Source organism: Cetorhinus maximus, chromosome 2, assembly GCF_964194155.1.
Source record: "Cetorhinus maximus chromosome 2, sCetMax3.hap1.1, whole genome shotgun sequence".
Taxonomy (NCBI): Eukaryota; Metazoa; Chordata; class Chondrichthyes; order Lamniformes; family Cetorhinidae; genus Cetorhinus; species Cetorhinus maximus.
The window spans coordinates 185,979,924-186,005,958 of record NC_135880.1 but is presented as its reverse complement, the minus strand read 5'-3'; the positions used below and the strand labels follow the sequence as shown (position 1 = coordinate 186,005,958).

At 43.7% G+C, this 26,035-nt stretch overlaps 1 protein-coding gene across 1 annotated transcript in view; it reads left to right on the top strand.

Moving 5' to 3' along the window:
- LOC144668511 (suppressor of tumorigenicity 14 protein homolog) overlaps positions 1-26,035 on the top strand; it is an 80,828-nt gene that overhangs the window by 34,944 nt on the left and 19,849 nt on the right. Inside the window, exons 10-15 of the mRNA XM_078530607.1 lie at positions 3,997-4,097; positions 9,624-9,754; positions 10,861-10,965; positions 13,359-13,466; positions 13,887-14,000; positions 15,854-15,979. Of these exons, the coding sequence (XP_078386733.1) occupies positions 3,997-4,097; positions 9,624-9,754; positions 10,861-10,965; positions 13,359-13,466; positions 13,887-14,000; positions 15,854-15,979 (685 nt within the window). The remainder of the gene's footprint in view (positions 1-3,996; positions 4,098-9,623; positions 9,755-10,860; positions 10,966-13,358; positions 13,467-13,886; positions 14,001-15,853; positions 15,980-26,035) is intronic.

The window sequence follows — 26,035 nt, the reverse complement described above, 5'->3', positions numbered from 1 at the left end:
TACTGTTCGCCACTGCCCTCGGCCTCTCAATCCTCAAGTCGGTTTCATATCCATGCTGCCACTGTCCCTTTAATCTGACGGGCTTCAACTTTGCTAGCAAATCTATCGTGGTGCTTTGTTAAATACCACATCCACAAAATCACCCTTGCTACCCTCATCAACCCTCTTTGTTACCTCATCAGACACCTCAATGAAGTTCACCAAATATGATTTGCCATTAAAAAATCCATGTTGCATTTGAATTTCAAGTGGCAATTTTTTTTTTCTGTTATTATCTCTAACCTCCCTTTCTTCTCTAAAGTCCTTAAACACGTTGTCACCTCCCAAATTTGTTTCCAACTTTCCCACAACTCCATGTTTGAATCAGGTTTCTGCTATACCACAGTATCGAAATGGCTTATCATAGTCACAAATGGCATCCTGCCTGACTGTGACAAAGGTAAACTCTTCCTTCTCGTCGTTCTCGAGCTGCCTGCAGCCTTTGACGCAGTTGACCATACAATCCTCCTGTCCATACTGTCATCCAGCTGGGTGGGTCTGCTCTTATACCAGGTTTCCTATATAACTGTAACCAGAAAATCACTTAGAAAAGCTTCTCTTCCCACTCCTGCACTATTACCTCTCATGTCCCCCAAGGATCTATCCTTGGTCCCCTCCTATTTCTCATCTACGGCCTGCCCCTCAGTGACATCATCTGAAAGCACAGTGTTAGTTTTCACATGTATGCTGACCGACACCCAGCTCTACATCCCCTTCGCCTCTCTCAACTCCTGTACTGTTGCTAAATTATCAGACTGCTTATCCGACATCCATACTGGATAAACAGAAATTTCCTCCGATGAAATATTGGGAAGGTGGAAGCCATCGTTTTCAGCCCCCACTCCAAACTCTGTTACCTACTTACTGACGCCATACCTCTCCCTGGCTACAGAATGAGATTAAAACGGTCTGTTTGCAACCTTGGTATCACATTTTATCCTGAGATGAGTTTCTGACCTCATATTCGCACCATCGCTAAGATCACCTATTTCCACCTCCATAACAATGCTCAACTTCGTGCCTGTCTCAGCTCATCTGCTGCTGAAACACTAATCCATGTCTTCGTTACCTCTAGACTTGACTATTCCAATGTACTCCTGGCTGGTCTCCCACATTCTATCCTCCGGTCATCTAAACTCTGCTGCCCATGTCTCAATCTGCAGCAAGTCCTGTTTCCCTATCACTCTGTGCTCGCTGGCCACCATTGGCTCCGAGTCAAGCAATGTCTTGATTTTAAAATTCTCATTCTTGTTTTCAATCCCTAAATGGCCTCAAGCCTCCCGATCTCTGTAATGTCCTCGAGCTCCACAATCCTCACAATCCTATGAGATATCTGGCCTCAAAATCCGATGACTTGTACATCCCCGGTTGCTCCACCATTGGTAGCCATGCCTTCAATTGCCTTGGCCGTAAGTTCTGGAATACCCTCCCTATAGCGCTCCCTCTCTCTACTTTACTTTCCCTCTTTAAGACGATCCTTAAAACCTACATCTTTGACCAGGCTTTTAGTCATCTGACCTAATATCTCCTTTTGTGGTTCATGTCAAATATCAGGGAATTACAGACCGCTTAGCCTAACATCAGTAATAGGGAAATGCTAGAGTCTATTATAAAGGATATAATAACAGGACACTTAGAAAATATCAACAGGATTAGACAAAGTCAACATGGATTTATGAAAGGGAAATCATGTTTGACAAACTTACTGAAGTTTTTTGAGGATGTAGCTCGTGGAATAGATAAGGGAGAACCAGTGGATGTGGTGTATTTGGATTTTCAGAAAGCTTTTGATAAAGCCCCACATAATAGGTTAATGTGTAGAATTAAAGCACATGGGATTGGGGGTGATATATTGGCATGGATTGAGAATTGGTTAGCAGACTTGAAACAGAGAGTAGAAATAAATGGGTCTTTTTCGGATTGGCAGGCAGTGACTAGTGGATTACCGCAGGTATCAGTATTTGGGGCCCCAGCTATTCACATCGTATATCAATGATTTGGATGTGGGAACCAAATATAATATTCCCAAGTTTGCTGATGACACGAAACTTTGTGTGAATGTGAGCGGTGAGGAGGATGTTAAGGGGCTCAAAGGCAATTTAGACAAATTGAGTGAGTGGGCAAATTCATGGCAGATGCAGTATAACGTGGATAAGTGTGAAGTTATCCACTTCGGTAGGAAAAACAGAATGGCAGGGTATTATTTAAATGGTGATAGATTGGGAAATGTTGATGTACAAAGGGACCTGGGTGTCCTTGTACACCAGTCACTGAAAGCAAGCATGCAGGTGCAGCAAGCAGTTAAGAAGGCAAATGGTATGTTGGCTTTCATTGCGAGAGGACTTGAGTACAGGAGCAAGGATGTCTTACTGCAGCTGTACAGGGTCTTGGTCAGACCACACCTGGAGTATTGTTTGCAGTTTTGGTCTCCTTACCTCAGAAAGGATATACTTGCCATAGAGGGAGTGCAGCAAAGGTTCACCAGACTAATTTGTGGGATGGCAGGATTGTCGTAAGAGGAGAGATTGGGCCGACTTGGCTTGTATTCACTGGAGTTTAGAAGAATGAGAGGGGATCTCATTAAATGTATAAAATTCTGATGGGGATGGACAGATTGGATGCAGGGACGATGTTTCCTCTGGCTGGGGCGGGTCCAGAACAAGGGCCTACGGTCTGAGGATGTTTGGCCATTAAAGATTGAGATGAGAAATTTCTTCAGTTAGAAGGTGGTGAACCTGTGGAATTCTCTACCACAGAAGGCTCTGAAGGCCAAGTCACTGAATATATTTAAGATGGAAATAGATTTCTGGACTCTATAGGCGTCAAGGGGTATGGGGAGAGAGTGGCAGTAGGGCGTTGAGATAGAGGATCAGCCATGATCATATTGAATGGGGGACCAGGCTCAAAGGACCGAATGACCTACTCCTATTTTCTATGTTCTATGTGTCATACTTGTTTTATAATGTGCCTGTGAAGCACCTTGGGTGTTTCATTAAGGAAAAGGTGCTATCTCAATGTAAGTTGTTGTAAAAGTCTCCCCACCACTCATGTTAGGCTGACAGGCCTATAGTTGCTGAGTTTATCCCTTTGATTTTTTATTCAAACAGGGTGAAACATTTGTAACTCCCCAAGCTTCTGGCTCCACACTCACGTTTTTTAAAATTCATTATTGAGATGTGGGTATTGCTGGCATTTGTTACCCATAGCTAATTTCCCTTGAGAAGGTGTTGGTGAGCCACCTTCCTAAACTATTGCAGTCATCTCTGCATCTACAGTGCTTTTAGGAAGGGGGTTCCAGGATTTTGATCCAGCACCAGTGAAGGAACGACAATATATTTCCAAGTCAGGATGATGTATGGCTTGGAGAGAAACTTGCAGGTGGTGGTGTTCCCATGTATCTGCTGCTCTTGTCCTTCTAGGTGATAGAGGTCATGAGTTTGAAAGGTGCTGTCGAAGGAGGCTTGGTGAGTTTCTGCAGTGCACCTTGTCGATGGTACACAGTGCTGCCATTGTGCATCGGTGGTGGAGAGAATTAGCGTTTAAGGTGATGGATGGGGTGCCAATCAAGCGTGTTGCTTTGTCTTGGATGGTGTTGAGCATCTTGAGTGTTGTTGGAGCTGCACTCACCCAGGCAAGTGGAGACTATTCCATCACACTCCTGACTTGTGCCTTGTCACTGAAGGACAGGTTTTGGGGAGTCAGGAGATGAGAGATTCCCCACAGAATTCCCAGCCTCTAACCTCTTGTAGTCACAGAATTTATACGGCTAGTTCAGTTTCTAGTCAATGGTAACCCCCAGGGTGTTTTAGTGGGGGATTCAGTCATGGTAATGCCAAGGGCAATGGTTAGATTCTCAGCTCCTCCAGGGTTGTGTGTTATGATGTTTACTATTTCTAGTGTTATCTGTATACTCTTCTTTGTGAAGCCATGTTGAGTGTGGATCCTCTTCCTCCTCAGATGCCTCCCTCCATGAAAGTAAAAGTGGTGTTCAAGGTGTTCCTCCTTCAAGAGCTGAAAGATGGGGTCTGCAAGGACTATGTGGAAATAAATAACCAGAGGTGAGTTGTTGAAACTGGGCACAGCCCTGATTTTCGGCCCTCTATGGCAGATATGGTTCTGGGGAACAGCTTAATGATTTAGTCCTGAGTGAATGAGGGTGAGGGGTTGGGTGGAGCAGTGCAGTGCTGGCTGTGGTGAAGGATTGGCTGCTGGGAACGGGGGGGTGAAGCTGGGGAACTGGTTGCTGGTTGCTGGTGTTGTACTCCAGATTGCCAGGTGGGGAGGAAAGAACTGAAGCCTTGTCTTTACACTTACAAGTTGTTACATAGTGACACACACATCATGCGCTGCCACGTCCGACAACCAGTCTTACATATGAGCACAGATAAATGTCCACTTAATACCCACCACTGCATTAAAATTAAACATCCAATAATTAAAATAGTATTAACAGTTGGTTCCTGACCTAGGGGTCAGGGAAGTGGGGAGCTGGGGGAGGTCAAGACTGGAATGAGTGAGGCTGAGTTTGGGCGTGTCTCTAGTTTCTTCTACCAATGGCTCTAACAGATGCATCATGGTCAAGACTGTTTTCCATAAAATCTCTCTCAGATGCTAAAGGACCTAATCTTTGGTGTACTTCCAGCTATTCCTGTCTGCACCCCTGTGGAAAACACACAAGTTAAGAGCTGACTGCTTCAGCTTTCAGTTGTGAGGAACAATTGAAGGTTTGGGATCAGGAGGTGTTTGTGAATGGTATCCAAGATAAAGAGATTGAGGGTGAGGTTGTAGGAGAGAGTGCCCTCAGTAACACTGATGGTTGCTGCTAGATCAGTGGACGAGAGCCGCCAAAATTATATGGGATCAGATGCCAGAGACAAATCTATTATTAAATATCAACAAAGTACAAGCTAGTTATTTGAAATTTGACCAGCAGGAAACGATGATCAAACCAGCTCTACATCAAGATGCTCGGATCATCATGACTAAACACAGCTTCCCGATCTACCCATCTCACACACAGCCACAGCCACATAAACTCATGGGAGAGGCAAAAACCGAGGGCCCCAAGTGAAAAGATACTCTGGGAAAAATCCCTCTCCTGCACCCTCAGGTGATTAAGCTAAGTCAGGAAATCATATAGACGAACTGTTGTTTAGAAAGACATGTACCCTGGATATGATGTGATCTGTTCCTTGGTCAGGAACTGGCCCAGTTCCCTCTTGAAGGTGCTGCAGAGAGTCAGTATCCACCACCCCATCTGCCAATGTATTCCACAGGCTTACTGCTCTCTGGGAAAAGAAGAGCTAAACAGCATCCTGCCCACTCTTACTCTCACACAGTTTAAACTCATGTCCCCTGGTGCTCCCCACTCTGTTAAACTGGAATAATTTATCAATATGGACACTATCCAGCCACTTGAACATGATTTGATAGAGATTTTTCAAGTCTGTGCGTCTCTGAACTAAACAGACCAAAGTCCTTAAGTCTATCTGAGTAGCTGAGGTACTTTAAGCAGGGAATGATTACTCTCTAGACTTTTTTCAAGGCTACTAGACCACGCGCTATATGAGAGAACTAAAACTAGGTGCAGTGAGATGGATGACCTGTATAATGACAAAATGGTGTCCTTTGATTTACATTGGGTGGTTCTGTTAACAAAACTCGATATTTTGTTAGCTTTAGCTATATTTTTAGTAACCTGTGCATAGTAACACCAAAACCTTTTTCTCTTAAATGTCTTTTGTATTGTTCCCCGCATAAGAAAAAAACTCTGTGCATGATGCTGCATATGGCACTTTCAAAGAACTGGCACAGGCATGATGGGCTAAATGGTGGCCTCCTGTGCTGTGCCATTCTATGATTCTACATTTATCTAAACTGAGTGCCATTTGCCATTGTTTGGTGTTCTCCCTGAGCACATCTAAATCCTTCTGGATTTGGTTGCGCTTCTCTACATCTTATCCTTTGTACAGCTTTTGTTGTAATCTCCAAATTTACTGACCATTCTTCCAACACTACTGTCTAGGTCATTAATTAAGACCATTCCCTGGAAGATGCCAGCAGTAGCTGCCTCCAGGCTGAACCACATCTTTGTTAACAACAACGTTTTGGTTATGGGATTGGAGCCAATTCCCAATCAACATGTAAACTTTCCCATTGATATTGTAAAGGTCTACCTTGTGAAGTAGCCTAAGTGTGAGTTCTCGTGTTCTTTGAAGTTCTTTGAAGGTGGCGGGACATATTGAGAGAGTAATTAGTAAGCAAATGGTATAGTGGGCTTCATAAATAGATATTGAAAAGCAGGGAAATTTGGTTGGGGAAGTTGGGGCTGTTCTTCATGGAGCAAAGGAGATTGAGGGAAGATGTGATCGAGGTGTACAAGATGATGACAGCTTTGGATAAGGTTGGCAAAGAAAAATTGTTCCCATTAGCTGATGGTACAAGGACCAGGAGAGACAGATTTAGTGTTTTGGGCAAGAGGTGCAGGGGAGATGTGAGGAATGAAAATTTAAGAATAAGAGTTCTCCCTTTTAAGACTGAGATGAGGAGGCCAGAGGGTCGTTATTCTGTGGAATTCTCCTTCCCTGAAAGCAGTGGAAGCATTGAATTTATTTACGACTGCCTTAGATAGATTTTTTGATAAACAAGGGCATCAAGGATTATGGGATGAAGACAGGAAAGCGGAGTTGAGACCACAACCAGATCAGCCATGATCTTATTGAATAGCAGAGCAGGCTCGAAGGGTCAATGCCCTACTCCTCCTATGCCCTATGATCCTATGTTCCTATCAGCAAAAGATAAGACAGTTTCACAGTTATAAACCTCATCCTTTCCAGGAAATGACAACAGACACCAAACATGACTGTAAAGTAACTGTAATACTTTACATAAATCCTTTGATACTCTTAAATTGCAATAAAATGGCAACATGTGCTGATTGCTGACCTTTAGTCTGCTGAATCCTAAAGAGGTACTCTTAAGCCCTGCATCTACACTCAATGTACAGATATTAGTACTGACTGGTTTGAAACTATTAAACTTAATAATGAATTGTGGTTTCTTTCCTTTGTTACTGTCACTCTCTATTTTAACTATTGTTATGACCAGGTAAGAAGGGCTGAGTTGACTCCTCTGTTATAACCAACTCAGGAGTGGGTCAAAGAGAGTTTGAACTTGGAAAGGTGGTGAAATTGCCAATTCAAAATCATATATATTATGTACTTAACCACATGTAACTTGATGTAAGAAATGAGCCAGCCAGGTTCCTTAAGTTAACAAGTAAACAGTTAGTTTTATTGCTAAAATTTACTTGGGTAAAGCTGCAGAAATTATTAACACAAGGTTTAAAATGTACAAATATGTCCAACTATCTATTAATGCAGAATCAAACACAGCCAGTCCACTCCTGTCCCCAACCCCACCCCCCTCAAAGCATGCAAAAAACAAATAAAACTGCAGAGTATCAGATCTTAAAACGTGACTAAGTAACAAGTAAAGTCAGGAAAAAAAAAAGAATAATTAACTGATTGTCTTGATGCTTGTTTACAGTTGAAGGGTCACTTTCCACAGTAGCTGCTGGTATTTGGGTTTCTCACTGGAACAGTCATTCTGCAGTCGTAGCTGGTTGATTCCCTTTTCTCTTGGGGACAGCAGTGTTGAGTTGGAATCCTCCTTTAAGAACTCTGTTTGTAGCAATGAGGTGCTTGATCAAAGAGATACTGTTTAAGGAGCATCTTAAACGAGGAAAGATAGGTAGAGGAAAGCAGAGGATTAGGCCGGAAACTACAGAGCTTAGAGACAAAGCAGCTGAAGACATGGCCAGTAATAATGGAACCATTAAAACTGGGCAGGCAGAGGAGGCCAGAATTGGAGGAGCAGAGAGAGGGTTGTAGAGCTGTTGGAGGTTAGAGAAATAGGTGGGGATGAGGCCACAGAGAGATCTGAAAAGAAGAGAGAATTTTAAAATCAAGAAGCTGCTTAACCAGGAGACAGCGAGTACGGCTGTGATGAGTGGTTTTGGGGAAAGGAGCTGGGGGAGATGGTGGTAAGACTGTTGCCCCTGTGACAGTCTCTCTGACTGTTAGTTCAAATCCAGTATATTTTTACACTGAAGATCTGCGTCACTTGACCTCTCAGGACTCTCTCTGGGCTTATCTTAACCACTGTCTCTGAGAGCTCTGTAGGCTCTGTCTCCACAAGGCAGCATCTTTCCTCGCAATGCAACATAGAAGCTGCTGTAGGCCAGTGCCCTTTGCTTAGCAAAAGTGTTCTTTTTGAATAGTTCAATATATGTCCAGCCAATGACATTACAAATTAATAACAATCTTCATAACACTATCCTATTATATCCTTTGTACCAAGCTGTTAACCTAGCATCAACTCTATTCCCTCTGCTTGTTGCAATCTGAGGCTGAACAGGACTCTTCGAAACCTCCATGTCTTTTTTGACCCTGGGATGAACTTCTGGCCCCATATCCTCTCCATCACCAAGACCTTCCATTTCCACCTCTCTAATATTGCCCATCTCTGCTCATGGCTCAGTCAATCTGGTGCTAAAACCCTCACCGATGCTTTTACTACATCTGTTCTCCATTATTCCAATATGATACAGGCTGCCCTCTCGTTTTTAACCCTCCATAAACTTCAACTTGTCCAAAACTCTGCTGTAACCTAACTCGCTGGCTCACTCATCACAGCTGTACTCGCTGTCTCCTGGTTAAGCAGCTTCTTGATTTTAAAATTCTCACTCTTTTCAGATCTCTCTGTGGCCTCATCCCCATCTATCTCTCTAACCTCCACCAGCCCTACAACCCTCTCTCTGCACCTCCAATTCTGGCCTCCTCTGCCTGCCCAGTCTTAATGGTTCCATTATTACTGGCCATGCCTTCAGCTGCTTTGTCTCTAAGCTCTGTAGTTTCCGATCTAATCCTCTGCTTTCCTCTACCTATCTTTCCTCGTTTAAGATGCTCATTAAACAGTATCTCTTTGATCAAGCAGTTGGTCACCTCTCCTTCAGTTCTCTGTCTGAGGGCAGGTCCAACCCGCAGCGCTGTGATCTCTGCCATGGGTAGGGTAAGGAGGCAGGTCCCAAATCCACCCCAGCTGAACTGGGGATTGAACTCCGAGCTGTTGGCATCAATCTGATCCACTCCGGTCATCCAGTCAACTGAGCCAACTGGACCCCATGGAGTTCAAGTCACTGCGGCAACATGCACTTTTACATGCATGTTGTAGCCTGGAGCTATGAATAGTGATGATAGAGGCTGCAGTTTCTTTCCATCACATGGCCAACCAGGAATCTTTCCCATCTTACCACCTGCCATTGGCGTGTGCTGGAATGATTTATAAGTTGACACACACCTACCTTGGCCATAAAGTCCTGTAGTGAGACTGGAATCGGAGCTTCTGGCCCAGAGGCAAGGATGCTACCCATTGCACCTCAAGACCTCCCTTATGGTCACCTGTCCTGTGGCTTTGGGTCAAACTTTGTTAGCTATTTTTTTGAAACACATTGAGTCATTTTACTATGCTATATAAATACAATTTGTTGTGGGATTAGACACTATCCGACATGTGTGTTTCAGGATCTGTGGGAAGAAACCAGTGCTGGTTCAACTAAGTGATGGAAATGAGATGACAGTCAAGTTTCATTCTGATGCAGCAGAGTCGGACCGGGGATTTTCTGCTACCTTTGAACCTTATGATGCAAATAAACGTAAGTTGCAGAGGGGCAATTGGGGGAGGGGAAAAGAGGGAACTAGTGAGTGATTTTGAATTGACATTGGTGCAGCCACTTATGCTCACCCAGTCTATAATGTCTTTTCTTTTTGTTTTCTTTCTGTGTGTCCCTCTCTCTTATGCACACATACTGCTAACTCTCTTTCTGCCTATTTTATCTTCCTCCAGCCAGCAGGCTCGTGTGTGTGTCTCACGTGAGCTGCACCTCGCCACACACTCTCTCATCTCTCTCTTACATCTGCACACAGCTCAGTCTCTTTTGTGTGCATGCCAAATCTCCCTCTCCCCTGCATGTGTCTGTCTCACAAGTGTGTTGCTTGTTCCAAGGGTCCCCGTGCGTTAACCCCTCTCTTAATGCCATATTCTCCATCTCTCCCTCATTCGTACCGTGTTTCTTACTTCTGCACAAATGCAGGCGGATCCCCTTGCGTGTGTCTCGCACACACCTACACACCTAGTGCCCCTCGCATGTCAGGCAAGTCTGTGCCACATGCCTCCCACGTGTGCTGGGACCCCTACATTTGTCTGTGTTTTGCGCACATGGGGCATCCTACATGTCTCGCACTCATGTGTGGTCGACTGTGTTTCTCTCTTGTGCATGTGGACCCCCCGCTTATACATCTCTCCCACGTGTTTTTCTTGTGTGTGTGTAATGCCCCCCCCCCCCCCCCCCCCACCCCCAAAAGCCACATCTCTCTCTCCTTCTTTTGACTCTAATGATAAGTCATGACATGATTATTTTTAATTTTTGAGGATTGGCATCTTTGACCTTGATGATGCTTTCAACCCAAACAATGGCTGCCTCTTGAGCATTCCTGTTATTTATGACTCCCCTACTGGTGGCCGTGCCTTCAGATGCCGAGGTCCTGGGCTCTAGAATTCCCTCTTTACACCTCTCTGCCTCGCTGCTTCACTTTCCTCCTTTAAGGCACTCCTTAAAATTTAGCTTTTGGTCATTTGATAATATTTTGTCTGATACTCCTATGAAGTGCTTTGGGACATTTTACTACATGAACAACAACCTGTATGTATATCGTTTTTAAAGTGTGAGGGCTGATGGATCTAGTCTGTCTGTTTCTGCAGCTTGCCCTGATGAGTTTGCCTGCGCCAGCGGCCGTTGTATTGGGAAGGACCTGGTGTGTGACGGATGGAATGACTGTGGGGACAACAATGATGAAATAAATTGCAGTGAGTGTCCACATCAGCTTAATGTTTGTGTGGAGTGGGTGAGGGACTCTGTAATTGGGGGGTGTTGGGAGTGCGGGCAGGGCGATATAATTATGAAAAACATACTGCACACGGCCTGTACTTAGTGCAGGAGGAAAAGACTGGGACAAATACAGCACCCTCAAAAACATAGGCTAAAGATAGGCAAGAGTGAGAAGAGTGAACCAGAACCCATATGCAATTGTAAAAATTTTCTATAAAAATACAACAGCTTGAGTTTTATGAGCAGATCTGAGATATCCAAGGATGGGAACAGGGTTGAAGTGGAGGATGAGCTGAGAAAAGTTGACGTGTGAGGTGCTGCATAAATTCCAGAGCTTAGTGACTAGGCAGCTGAAGGCTGGTGAAGTGATGAAAATGGAAGGTAGGGTACATCCTTTGTACAGATTGCCAATTAGGGCAGGTTTCTCCATCTGTTGGCAGGAAAGGATAGTGAAGTTCTTAAGCATCACTGTGAACCACCTACCTTGTGCCTGCCCCACATACCTTTCCCCTTGGTTGTCTATAGATCTGTTCAGCAGAACGTTGTGGGAAAATTACTACCAAGTGCAGGTAATTTAACTTCACAGATTTTACATGGTTTCTTTTATGGATTCTAGTTTTAATTCTATAATTTGAATCAAATAAATTGATGAGTGCACTTGTACTGATTGTACTGAACAGATGGGATTTGGTGCGATTGTGCAGAGCAGACAGGTGTGGGTGTGCTTGTAGCTGATGGGCCAAGTAGGAGATCATTTGCTTTGAATCTAAGAAAGATAAATCGGAATATTTTCTAAATGGTGAGAGACCAGTCACTGTGGAGGAGCAAAAAGATTTAGATGTCAATGCACATATTGATTAATTTTTGTACTTGTACATTAACCATCAGCAAGAGTGAATAGACTGATGGCATTTATCAATTTATCCAAGCATGGAAATTATTCTTCAAATTCCATTTGAAGAACTGCACTCAGTTTTGGCCACCACACTTCAGGAAGGATATATTAGTTTTGGAGAGGGTGCAGTTTAGAAGGTTAAATTATTCGGATAGGTTACATAAACTAGGTTTGGATCCCCTTGAGGTTTTGATCTGTTTCAGTTGTTTAAAACTTTTAAAGAATTCAGTACGGTGGGAATGAGAAACTAATTCCTGTGGTGGCGAAATTGCAAACCGGAGCATAATAAATTGAGAACTGGGCAGTTGAGGGATCACTTCACACAATGAGTGGGAGAAATCCAGAAATCTTTCTGACGAAGAATACAGTTAGAACTTTCATCGCTGAGATTGACAGCTTTCAATGACATTGAAGGATACAGTGTAGTAGGATTGCCGACCCTCCCAAAATGGCCAGGACACTACCGGATTCTTGGTCAATCTCCCACAGCTGTTAAAAGTAGCCTGAGAGATTTTATAACGATGGGATCCTGTTAATTGACTCCCAGTGGCCACAGAGCCCATGTGATTGAACAGTGATGGATGATTGCATTCGCAGGCAGCACCCCCACACAGGCTCAGCACGATGACATAGAACATTGTGACTGTGCGTGCATACTCATCACTGCTTGCTACCCTGCCTGTTTTTCCTGCCGGCAGCTGGCACTGAGCCTGAGAGCGAGCAAGCCTCTAGTTGACCCGACCTCGAGCCAAGACGATGAGCGAGAGAGGAGTTTAGGAACAAAGGAGCTTGTGCAGCCTGTAAGTAAAGGAGCGAGTGATTAAGGGTAACTGTCTGAATTTTCAACTGCCCCCTGCCTGCCTGGACAATTCAAAGTCACCAGTCCAGTCCAATCCAGCCTAGAAAGCCTCAGAGGCTTCCAGGACCTCAGCTGAAAACAGGTTCCAAGAGTCTATGAGGTAAGAGGGAGCACTGCTGCCAATTTTGCTGCTGAACTAGAACAATTTCATTGATTGATAAGGACCAAAACCAAACTTAGTTTTGCGCCAATAGGCTTGACTCAGAGTCTCATTTCAAAATTAAAAATGATGGCTATTGTGTGCACAGGTTTGGAAATGACAGGTCAAAGGTCAATCGATGACATCATTACATTCGGAGGAAAAAACCTCCTGGAATAATTCACTCTGATTTGCCAACCCTACAGTGCAAAGATAACTTGATGCAGATTGGCCATGGACTAATAAAATTAAATGATAAAACCTGCTTGACGGGTTGAATAGCCGCCGCCTCCCAGAAGAGTTAGAGTGCCAGTGTGAAGGATCCTGAACTTGGGGAGAAGGGGTGGGATGGAGGGAGATTGAGGGGGATGTTTTTATGAACACAGAGTTCCTGGGCTGAAGGAGGAGTGATGGGTCCCTGGGTGAGGTTGGGGACTCACAGTGCTTAATTGCAGATTTTGTTCTCTCTCCCTAACAGATTGTAAGGAAGACCAGTTCCACTGTGGTACAGGTCTGTGTAAATCCAAGTTCTGGATGTGTGATGGCATCGATGATTGTGGTGATAACAGTGATGAGGAAAGTTGCCGTAAGTACCTAGACCTTCCAATAACTTGATTACTATTATAACTACAATGCCCTATCTTCCACTCTCTGCCATCTACACTCTTATTTCCTCGCTTCCTTCTCCACCCCGTCCATTTCATTCCCCTGGCGGCGCTCTGATTCCCCTCTCCTCCCCTCAACGGTGGTGCTCCGATCTACCCCCTCTCCCCCGGTGGTGCTCTGACCCCCGCTCCCGCGGTGCTCCAAACACTGCACCACCACTCCCGGCTGCACCCTAGCTCTAACCACCACCATCGTTCACATGCTCGCTCGCTTGCATCCCCCACCTTTCTCAGTGTTTATTCCAGATTCCTCTCCCCACCAGGCTGCCTGTGTAATATATAAAGGAAGAGTGACACTGGAGTAACTTTATTGTTACATTTGTTATTTTTGTATTTCTCAGAGTGTGGTCCTGAGGACATGAAATGTGCGAATGGTAGGTGTATCCCTGAGGAGCATAAATGCAATCAGGTGGACGACTGTGGAGATCGAAGTGATGAGAAAGACTGCCAGCACGGTAAGCAGCAGGATCTCACTGTTGGAAATTACTCTGTATATATTGCTGTACCTGCCCTGGGAATTTTTCATGCGGAGAGTGTAAGAGGGAGATTTACTCCATATCTAACCCTGTGCTATAACTGCCCTGCGAGTGTTAGGTACACGTACAGGACCCCTTATCCGGGAAGCTCAGACTGGCTTGTGCAGGATATGGGGATTTTCCGGATTTTGGGTTCTAGGTGCAGGGGTGGAGGTGGAATAGGCCAGACCCAAGATCAGGGGATCAGCGCGCCATGACAAGCAAAGTGGATAATGGGGATCCTGTAGATGTAATATATCTGGACTTCCAAAAGACCTTTGATAAGGTGCCGCACAAAAGATTAATACACAAGATAAGATCACACGGAGTTAGGGGTAATATATTAGCTTGGATAGAGGATTGGCTAACCAACAGAAAGCAGAGTCGGGATAAATGGGTCTTTTTCTGGATGGTAAGCTGTAACTAGTGGGTTGCCACAGGGTTCAGTCCTTGGGGCCCCAACTATTTACAATCTATATTAATGACTTGGATTCAGGGATAGAAGGTACTATAGCTAAATTTGCAGATGACACCAAAATAGGTGGGAAAGTAAGTTGCAAGGAAGAAATAAGAAATTTACAAATGGATATGGACAGGTTAGGTGAATGGGCCAAAATTTGGCAGATGGAGTTTAACATGGATAAGTGTGAGGTTATCCATTTTGGTCAGAAGAATAAAAAGGTGACTTATTTAAATGGAGAGAAACTTCAGAATGTTTCAGTACAGAGGGATCTGGGTGTCCTTGTGCATGGATCGCTGAAAGCTAGTATGCAGGTTCAGCAGGTAATAAGGAAGGCAAATGGAGTTTTGGCATTTATTGCTAAAGGAATAGAGTATAAAAATAGGGAAGTGTTGTTGCAACTGTACAAGGCTTGGTGAGACCGCACCTGGAGTACTGTGCACAGTTTTGGTCCCCTTACTTGAGGAAGGGGATGTAGTTGCACTGGAGGTGGTTCAGAGGAGGTTCACTAGATTGATTCCAGAGATGTGGGGCTTGTCTTATGAGGAGAGATTGCGCAGTTCAGGCCTATACTTGCTAGAGTTTAAAAGGATGAGAGGAGATCTAATTGAGGTATATAAGATGCTAAAGGGGATAGATAAAGTAGACGTGGAGTGGATGTTTCCCCTTGTGGGGCATTCTGGAATGAGATGCCAGAGTTATAGGCTAAGGCTTGGTAGATTTAAATCAGAGATGAGGAGGAATTACTTTTCTCAAAGGGTGGTGAATCTGTGGAATTCACTACCTCAGAGTGCAGTGGATGCCGGGACACTGAATAAATTTAAGGAGATAGACAGATTTTTAATTAGTAACGGGTTGAAAGGTTATGGGGAGAGGGCGGGAAATTGGAGTTGAGGCCAAAATTAGATCAGCCATGATGGTAATGAATGGCGCGGCAGGCTCGAGGGGCTGAATTGCCTACTCCTGCTCATAGTTCTTATGTTCTTATGTTATGTTCTTATGACCTGGAAACACAACTTACCGGAAGTACCTCTCTACCAGTGCTGAAAGAACGACCAATGGTAAAAGAGCTAACTAACAGGGGAAAAATAATTGTGTTTGGGGCCATAAATGGAATCCTGTAAATCGGCCCTTTGATAATAAAAAATATGTCTGTCCCGGTTTTTGGGTCCTTCTGGATTTTCGGGTGCCGGATAAGGGGTCCGGTACATGTACTGACTATTGTTTAGTACCTTTACGTTGCTTAAGTTGGAGCTATTGATCATGAAACATTGAGCTGTGGGGCTCATTTGCTGGCTGACTGATGGACTGGATGTTTGTTTCCTCTGTGCAGAAAGCAGCTCGGTCCCCTGCACCGCGTCTACCTACAAATGCAGCAATAATCTCTGTATCCGAAAGAAGAATCCAGAGTGTGATGGAACACGGGATTGTGCAGACGGTTCAGATGAGCAGAATTGTAGTAAGCATTCATTGTGTTGCATCTCAGCCACTAGGCTTTCTGTGTTCCTTATTACTGTTGGTTGAACTAAATCCTTTCCACCCTTCTTAGAGTGAGGGAGATACCAAACATAAGGTCATAAGAAAAATAGGAGCAGGAGTAGGCTATTTGGGGTGCCTGCTCTTCCATTCAGTAAGATCATGGTTGATCCAACCTTGGCTTTGGGAGATAGTGGTAATGTCACTGGACTAGTAATTCAGAGACTGAGGCTAATGCTCTGGGGGTACAGGTTCAAATCCCACCTGCTGCAGCTGGTGGAATTTAAATTTAATCAATAAAATCTGGATTGAAACTATCAGCGATTGTCTTGAAGCTGAAACAGGTGCAATGTGTGCAAAAAAAAAAGCAATTGTGCCTGTTTCAGCTAAACAAAATAAGTGATAGCCATTGGCTGGTTCATTCTCCAAGGCAATGCCTTGATGAATCAGAATCGAGGTATCTTGATTTAACTGCCAAGCATTGTTTGAAATTTAAGTGTCAGTCACCATTAAATGGTGCATTCTCCATGGCAACGCCTCTACCAATCAGAGTCCACTTGCCAACCAATCAGCAGTCTCTTCTACAGTATAAAGTTGTTGCTTCCCCTGACATTGGTATTCTTGCGATGGTCCTGATGAGTGCAAGATGAAAAGCTTCAAGAAAATGTCTTTTTCAGCAATACTCAACTTCTATGCAACCAAACAACTCTTCAAATACTCTCTTATGAACTCGCCTTCCAGGCTACCTTAGCCAATTTTAAATCATCCAATCTAAAGATTAAAATCACCCATGATTATTGCCAGATACTTCTTACATGCGCATATTATTTGCTTGTAGGGATCAAGCTTGGGCAGATATGGCAAATCAAGGGTTAGATTCAAGATAATAGTAATATGGGAAATGAGGGTCGTAGAATAGCAGGAGATAACAGAGATAAAACCTAAGAAAACACCAATAGTCAAGACTAGATGTTACAAAGTTAACAAAAAGGCAAAACTAAGGGCTTTGTATCTGAATGTGCGTCACATTCACAACAAAGTAAATGATTTTTTTTATTCATTCATGCAACATGGGCTTCGCTGGCTATTACCCATCCCTAGTTGCTCTTGAGAAGATGGTGGTGTGCTGCCTCCTTGATCCGCTGCAGTCCAAGTGGTGTAGATACACCCACAGTACTGTTAGGAAGGGAGTTCCAGGATTTTGACCCAGTGACAGTGAAGGAACGGTGATGTATTTCCAAGTCAGGATGGTGAGTGACTTGGAGTGGAACTGCCAGGAAGTGGTGGTGTTCCCATCTATTTGCTGCCCTTATCCTTCTAAATGGTAGTGGGCATCGGTTTGGAAGGTGCTGTCGAAGGAGCCTTGGCGAATTCCTGCATGCATCTTGTAGATGGTACACACTGCTGCTACTGTGCATCGGTGATGGAGTGAGTGAATGTTTGTGGATATGGTGCCAATCAAGGGGCTGCTTTGTCCTGGATGGTGTCAAGCTTGAGTGTTGTTGGAACTGTGCTCATCCAGGAAAGTGGGGAGTATTCCATCACAGTCCTGACATGTGCCTTGTGGACAGGCTTTGGAGAGTTAGGAGGTGAGTTACTCGTTGCACATTTCCTAGCCTCTGACCTGGTCTTGTAGCCACAGTATTTATATGGCTAGTCCAGTTCTGTTTCTGGTCAATGATAACCCCCCCGAGGATATTGATAATGAGGTATTCGGTGATGGTAATGCCATTGAACATCAAGGGGCAATGTTTGGATTCTCTCTTGTTGGAGATGGTCATTGCCTGACACTTGTGTGGCACGAATGTTAGCACACATTAGAGTAAATAAATATGATCTGATAGCCATTGTGGGGATGTGGCTGCAGGATAAGAAGAATTGGGTCCTGAATATTGAGGGCTATATGATATTCAAGAAGGGTAGGAAACTAGCTAAAGGTGGAGGGATAGCACTGTTGATCAAGGATGGCATTGGTGCAATAGTTAGAGATGACCTTGGTTGAGGAGATCAGGATGTCAAATTGGTTTGGGTGGAGATAAAGAATAGTAGGGGAAAGAAGTCACTAGTGGGAGTGGTCTACAGGCCCCCTGCTAGTAACCTCAATAGGACAAAGTATACAAGAAATAATATTAGGTGCTTGTGACAGCGATAATCACGGGTGATTTAAATCTACCTTTAAATTGGAAAAATCAGATTGGCAGTAGTAGCCTCGGTGAGGAGTTCATAGAATGCTTTCAAGAGTTTTTTTTAGAGCAGCACGTTCTGGAACCAACCCGCAAACAGGTTATATTAGAGTTGGTATTGTGTAATGTGACAGGATTAATTTATGACCTCAGAGTAAATACAGACCTAGGTAGCAGCAACCACAATATGATTGAATTTTACATCCAGCTTGAAAGGGAGAAGAGTGGGTTTAAGATTTGTATTTTAAACTTAAATAAGGACAGTGATGTGGTGAAAGCTAGCTGTAGTGAACTGGGAAACAAGGCCAGGCGAGAGATCAATAGAGAAGCAGTGGCAGACATGTATGGGGATATTTCAGAATACTCAGTAAGTACATTCCTACTATGTAGAAAAATTCTAAGGGGAGGACCCGCCATCCGTGGTTAACTAAGGAAGTTAAGGAATGCATCAAACTTAAGGAAAAGGCATAAACTGCGCAAAGATGAGTGGCAGGTCAGATGATTGGTCAGAATATAAAGAATGGCAGAGAATGACTAAAAGGTTAATCAGGAGAAAGAAATTAGAGTATGAGAGGAAGCTAGCTAGAAATGTAGAAGTGGATAGCAAGAATTTCTAGAGGTATTTAAAAGGAAAAGAGGTAAAGTGAGTGTTGGTTCTCTACAGTGTGAGAATGGGGAGTTAGTGGTAGATAAAAAGGAAATGGCAGATGAAATGAATAAATATTTTGCTTCAGCCTTCACTATAGAGGATACAAAAAACATTCCAATAATAGCTGTACACCATGAGCTGGAGGGGAGAGAGGAACTTGGTGAAATTACAATCACTAGGGAAGCGGTACTGAGCAAACTGATGGAACTGCGGGCCGACAAGTCTCTGGGTCCTGTTGGACTTCATTCTCAGGTCTTAAAAAGGTGGCTGATCAGTTAGTAGGTGTGTTGTGTTAATTTTCCAAAATTCACTAGATTCTGGAAAGGTTCCTTCAGACTGGAAAGTAGCAAATATAACCCCTCTATTCAAGAAAGGAGGGAGGCAGAAAATAGGAAAGGCGTCTGTCATGGGGAAGTTGTTACAATCGACCATTAACATAGAAACATAGAAGCAGGAGTAGGACATTTGGCCCTTTGAGCCTGCTCTGCCATTCAATATGATCATGGCTGATCCTCTATCTCAATGCCATACTCCTACTCTCTCCCCATACACCATGACACCTTTAGAGTCCAGAAATCTACCTATTTCCTTCTTAAATATATTCAGTGACTTGGCCTCAACAACCTTCTGAGGTAGAGAATTCCACAGGTTCACCTCCCTCTAAGTGAAGAAGTTTCTTCTCATCTCAGTCCTAAATGGCCCACCCCGTATCCTGAGACTGTGGCCCCTTATTCTAGCCCTCCAGCCAGAGGAAACATCATCCCTGTATCCAGTCTGCCCATCACTCTCAGAATTTTATACATTTCAATGAGATCCCATCTCATTCTTCTAAACTCCAGTGAATACAGGCCTAATCGGCCCAATTTCTCCTCATACAACAATCCTGCCATCCTATGAATTAGTCTGGTGAACCTTCCCTGCACTCCCTCTAAGCCAAGTATATCATTTCTGAGATAAGGAGACCAAAACTATGCACAATACTCCAGTGTGGTCTGACCAAGACCCTGTACAGCTGCAGTAAGACATCCTTGCTCCTGTACTCAAGTCCTCTCGCAATGAAGGCCAACATACCATTTGCCGCCTTAACTGCATGCTTGCTTTCAGTGATTGGTGTACAAGTTCACCCAGGTCCCTTTGTACATCGACATTTCCCAATCAATCACAATTTAAATAATACTCTGCCATTCTGCTTTTTCTAATGAAGTGGATAACTTCACATGTATCTACGTTATACTGCATCTGCCATGTATTTGCCCACTCACTCAACCTGTCTAAATCGTCTTGAGGCCTCTTAACACCCTCCTCATGGCTCACATTCCCACCAAGTTTTGTGTTGTCAGCAAACTTGGAAATATTACGTTTGATTCCCTCATCCAAATCATTGATCTATATTGTGAATAGCTGGCGCCCAATCATTGATCCCTGCGGTACCCCACTCGTCATTGCCTGCACTCCGAAAAAGACCCTTTTATTCCTACTGTTTCCTGTCTGCTAACCAATTCTCAGTCCACGCCAATATATTACCCCCAATCTCATATGCTTTAATTTTATAGACTATTCTCTTATGTGGGACTTGATCAAAAGCTTTCTGAAAATCCAAATACCCACATCCACTGGTTCACCCTTATCTATTCTGCTAGTTACGTCCTCAAAAATCTCCAGTGGGTTTGTCAATCGTGATTTCCTTTTCATAAATCCACATTGACTTTGTCCAATCCCGTTGATATTTTCTAAGTGTCCTGTTATCACATCCTTTATAATAGACTCTAGAATTTTCCCTACTACTGATGATAGGCTAACTGGTCTTTAATTCATTATTTTCTCCCTCCCTCCTTTTTTTAAATAATGGGGTTATATTTGCCACCCTCCAATCTGCCGGGAGTGTTCCAGAATCTACAAAATTTTGGAAGGTGACAAACAATGCATCCATTATTTCCATGGCCCCCTCCTTTAGCATCCTGGGATGTAGATTATCAGGCCCTGGGGATTTATCATCTTTCAGTCCCATTAATTTCTCCAGCATTATTGTTTTAGTAATACTAATTTCCTTCAATTCCTCCTTCTCACTGGACCCTTGGCTTCCTAGCATTTCTGAGAAGATTTTTGTGTCTTCCTCCATGAAGACAGATCTAAAGTAGTTGTTTAATTGCTCTGCCATTTTCTTGTTCTCTATTCTAAATTATCCCATTTCAGAATGTAAGGGACCTACATTTGTCTTCACTAATCTTTTTCTATTTACATACTTGAAGAAGCTTTTACAGTCCACTTTTATGTTCCTTGCAAGTTTACTCTCAAACTCTAATTTTCCCCTCTTAATCAATTGCCTGGTCCTCCTTTGCTGAATTCTAAACTACTCCCAATCCTCGGGCTTGCTACTTTTTCTAGCAAATTTACATGACTCTCTTTGGATCTAATTTCTTTTGTTAGCCATGGTTGGGCTGTTTTTCCTGTTGTGTTTTTGCACTAGAAAGGAATGTATAACTTTTGCAATGCATAGATTTGTTCCTTAAATATTAGCCATTGCCTATCTACCGTCATGCCTTTTAATGAAGCTCCCCAATCTATCTTAGCCAACTCGCCCCTTACACCTTCGTAGTTTCCTTTGTTCAGATTTAGGACCCTAGTTTCAGATCGGACTACTTCGCTTTCCATCCTAATGAAGAGTTCTGTCATGTTATGGTCACTGTTCCCTAAAGGGCCCTGCACAACAAGAACATTAATTAACCCCTTCTCATTGCATAATACCAAACCCAGGACAGCCTGTTCCCTAGCCGTTTGCCAAACATACTGTTCCAAAAAACCATCTTATACACACTCCAGGAATTCATCCGCCATAGTATTATTGCTAATCTGGTTTGTCCAATCTACATATAGATTAAAGTCACCCATGATTACTGTAGCACTCTTGTTACATGTATCTCTAATTTTTTGTTTAATACCGTCCCCTACCTTCTCACTGCTGTTTGGAGGCCTATAGACAACTCCCACTATTGTTTCCACCCCTTGTTGCTTCTTAGCTCCACCCAAACTGATGCTACATCTCGATTTTCTGAGCCAATATTCTCTCACTCTCGCACTGATTTCATCCTTAACTAACAACGCCATGCCACCTCCTTTTCCTTTTTGCCTGTCCTTCCTAAATATCGAGTACCCTTGGATATTCAGTTCCTAGCCTTGACCACTCTGCAGCCATGACTCCATAATCGCAATCATATCGTACTCATTTACATATTTGCGCTGTTAATTCCTCTACTTCATTGCGAATGCTGCGTGCTTTCAGATACAGTGCCTTTAGATTTGTCTTTTTAACATTTTTACACAATTCTTTTTGTACTATGGCCCTAATTGTTGCTAACCCTTGTTTCCTCTGCCTTCTACTTTTGCTTTCTACTTTTCTGTCTTTCATTCGTTTCTTTGTTTCCCTCTCTTGTGTCTCCCTGCTCAGGTTCCCATCCCCCTGCCAGTCTAATTTTAAACCCTCCCCCACAGTACTAATGAACACCCCTGCAAGGTTATTGATCCCGGTCCTGCTGGGGTGCAAAACACCCAGCTTCTACAGGTCCCATCTACTCCAGAATCAGTCCCAATGCTTTAGGAATCTAAATCCCTCCCTCCTACAACATCTCTCCAGCCACGCATTCATCTGGTCTATTCTCCTATTCCTGATCTCACTAGCATGTGGCACTGGGAGCAGCCCTGAGATTATTACCTTTGAGGTCCTACTTTTTATTTGCTACCTCCCTACATTCTGCTTGCAGGACCTCATCCTTCTTTTTAGCTATGTCGTTGGTACCGATATGAACCAGGACCTTTGGCTGTTCACCCTCCCCCTTCAGAATGTCCTGCAGCTGTTCAGTGAAATCCTTGACTCTGACACCAGGGAGGCAACATACCATCCTGGTGTCATATCTGCAGCCGCAGAAAAGTCTATCTGTTCCCCTTACAGTAGAATCCCCGATCGCTCATGCCCTTCCACACTTTTTTTCTCCCCACCTGTGCAACTGAGCCATTTTTGCTGCCACGGACTTGGCTCTTGCTGCATTCCCCTGAGAAACCATCTCCCCCAGCAGTATCCAAAACGGAAAATCTGTTAGAGAGGGAGATGGACCCAGGGGACTCCTGCACTACCTGCCTAGTGCCTTTAATCTGTCTGAAGGTCACCCATTCTCTTTCCGCCTGTGCATTCTTTACCTGCATTGTGACCACCTCACTGTACATGCTATCCACAATGACTCCAAGCCGCAGATCCAGCTCTGAAACACTGATTTCGAGTAGCTGCAGTTGGAGACATGTCGTTGTCCTGGACGCTGGAATTGTCCCTGACTTCCCACATTGTACAGAGGGAGCATTCTACTTGGCCGAGCTGCCCTGCCATGACTTATCTTTAAATTACTTCCTTTACTTCCTCTAGTTTAGAGAATGCTGACGACAGAAGAAATACTCACCAGGCCCTACTTACAAAGGCTGCTGCTCTTCTTACTGAGAAAAGGTAGAAAATGAAAGAATCCTTCCCTCTTCACCAAACTCTCTGTCTCACCAAACTCCAATGTAAGCACTCTAATGCAGCCCATAGGAGCACTCCAGTGCAGACAAAGGTTTAAGGAGATTATAGCTGGACACTTAGAGAAACTCAAGGTAATCGGGAAGAATCAGCATAAAGTGAAATCATGTTTAACCAATTTATTGGAGCTCTTTGAAGCAGCAACATACGCTGTGGTTAAAAGGGAGCCTGTAGACATGCTGTACTTGTACTTACAGAAGGCATTTGATAAGGTGCCGCATCAAAGGTTATTGTGGAAAATAAAAGCTCATGGTGTAAGGGGGTAACATATTAGCAAAGATAGAAGATTGGCTAGCTGGCAGAAAACAGAGACCATTCTTAAATGGGTCTTTGTCTGATTGGCAGGATGTGATGAGTGGAGCCCGACAGGGGTCTCTGCTGGAGCCTCAACTTTTTACAATTTATATCAATGACTTAGATGAGGGGAGCGAAGGCAGATGACACAAAGATAGGAGGGAAAGTATGTTGGGAAGAGAACGTGAGGTTGCAGATGGATATGGGTAAGTTGATTGAGTGGGGAAAAAAATCTGGCAGATGGAGTATAATGTGGGAAAATGTGAAGTTTTTCATTTTGGCAGGAAGAATAAAAAGCAGAGTATTATTTAAAAGGAGAAGGGCTGCAGAATTCCGAGGCGCAGAGGGATTTAGGTGTTCTAGTGCATGAGTCACAAAAAGTTAGTATGCAGGTACAGCAAGTAATTTTTTTATTTGTTCATGGGATGTGGGCATCACTGGCTAAGCCAGCATTTATTGCCTATCCCTAATTGCCCTTGTTTATAGAGCATTTAAGAGTCATAGAAAGTAGGAGCAGGAGTAGGCCATTCGGCCCTTCGAGCCTGCTCCACCCTTCATTATGATTATGGCTGATCATTCAACTCAATAGCCTGCTCCCGCTTTCTCCCCATATCCTTTGCTCCCTTTTGCCAAGAGTTATATCTAACTTCTTCATGAAAACATACAATTTTTTGGCCTCAACTACTTTCTGTGGTAGGGAATTCCACAGGCTCACCACTCTGAGTGAAGAAATTTCTCCTCATCTCAGTCCTAATTGGTTTACCCCGTATCCTCAGACTGTGACCCTGGTTCTGGACTCACCCACCATCGGGAACATCCTTTCTGCATCTACCCTGTCTAGTCTGTTAGAATTTTATAGGTTTCAATGAGATCCCCCCTCATTCTTTTGAACTCCAGCGAATATAATCCTAACCGACTCAATCTCTCCTCATACGTCATCCCAGGAACCAGTCTTGTAAACCTTTGCTGCACTCCATCTATAGCAAGAAAATCCTTCCTCAGATAAGGAGACCAAAACTGCACATGATATTCCAGGTGTGGCTTCACCCAAGGCCCCGTATAATTGCAGCAAGACATCCTTGTTCCTGTACTCGAATCCTCTCACTATGAAGGCCAACATACCATTTGCCTTCTTTACCGCCTGCTGCACCTGCATGCTTACCTTCAGCGACTGGTGTACGAGGACATCCATGTCTCGTTGCACATTGCCCTCTCTCAATTTATAGCCATTCAGATAATAATCTGCCTTCCTGTTTTTGCTACCAAAGTGGATAACCTCACATTTATCCACATTATACTGCATCTGCCATGCATTTGCCCTCTCACTCAGCTTGTCCAAATCACACTGAAGCATCTCTGCATCCTCCTCACAGCTCACCCTCCCAACCAGCTTTGTGTCAACCGCATTGCTGTGGGTCTGGGCTCACATGTAAGCCAGACTAGGTAAAGGTGGCGAATTTCCTTCCCTAAAGGACATTAGTGAACTAGGTGAGTGTTTATGACAATCGGCAATGGTTTTATGGTTATCATCAGACTTCCAGATATTGTTTTCATATTGAATTCAAATTCCATCATCTGCCATGGTGGGATTTGAGCCCAGGTCCCCTGGGTCTCTGGATTACCAGTCCAGTAACAATACCCCTATGCCAGCACCTCCCCTAGTAAGAAGGTTAATGGAATGTTTTCCTTTATGAGAGGAATTGAAAATGAGTGTAGGGATGTTATGCTTCTGTTATCCAGAGCATTGGTGAGACCACATCTCGAATACTGTGTGCAATTTTGGTCTCCTTATCTAGGGAAGAATGTAAATGCATTAGAGGTGGTTCACAGGAGATTTACCAGATTGATACCTGGAATCAGCGGGTTGTCTTATGAGGGAAGGTTAGACAGACTGGGCTCGTTTCCACTGGAGTCAGAAGAATGAGGGGTAACTTGATTGAACTATATAAGATCCTGAACGGTATTGACAAGATGGACTTAAAAAGGATGTTTCCTCTTGTGGGTGAGTTCAGAACTAGGGGGGCACTGTTTTAGAATTAGGGGACAAGGAGAAATTTTTTCTGAGGGTTGTGCGACTTTGGAACACTCTGCCTCAGAAGGCAGTGGAGGTGGGGTCATTGAATATTTTTAAGGCAGAGGTAGATAGGTTCTTGTTAGGCAAGGGAATTGAATATTATCAGGTTAGATGGGAATGTGGAATTCAAAACACAAATATCAGCCATGATCTTATTGAATGGCAGAGCAGACCAGAGGGGTCAAATGGCTTGCTTCTGCTCCTCCTTCATATGTTTGTATATATGTTTGTATTTCTTGATATATACTTTTTCCTAAAGCTTAGTTACTGTTAGGAAT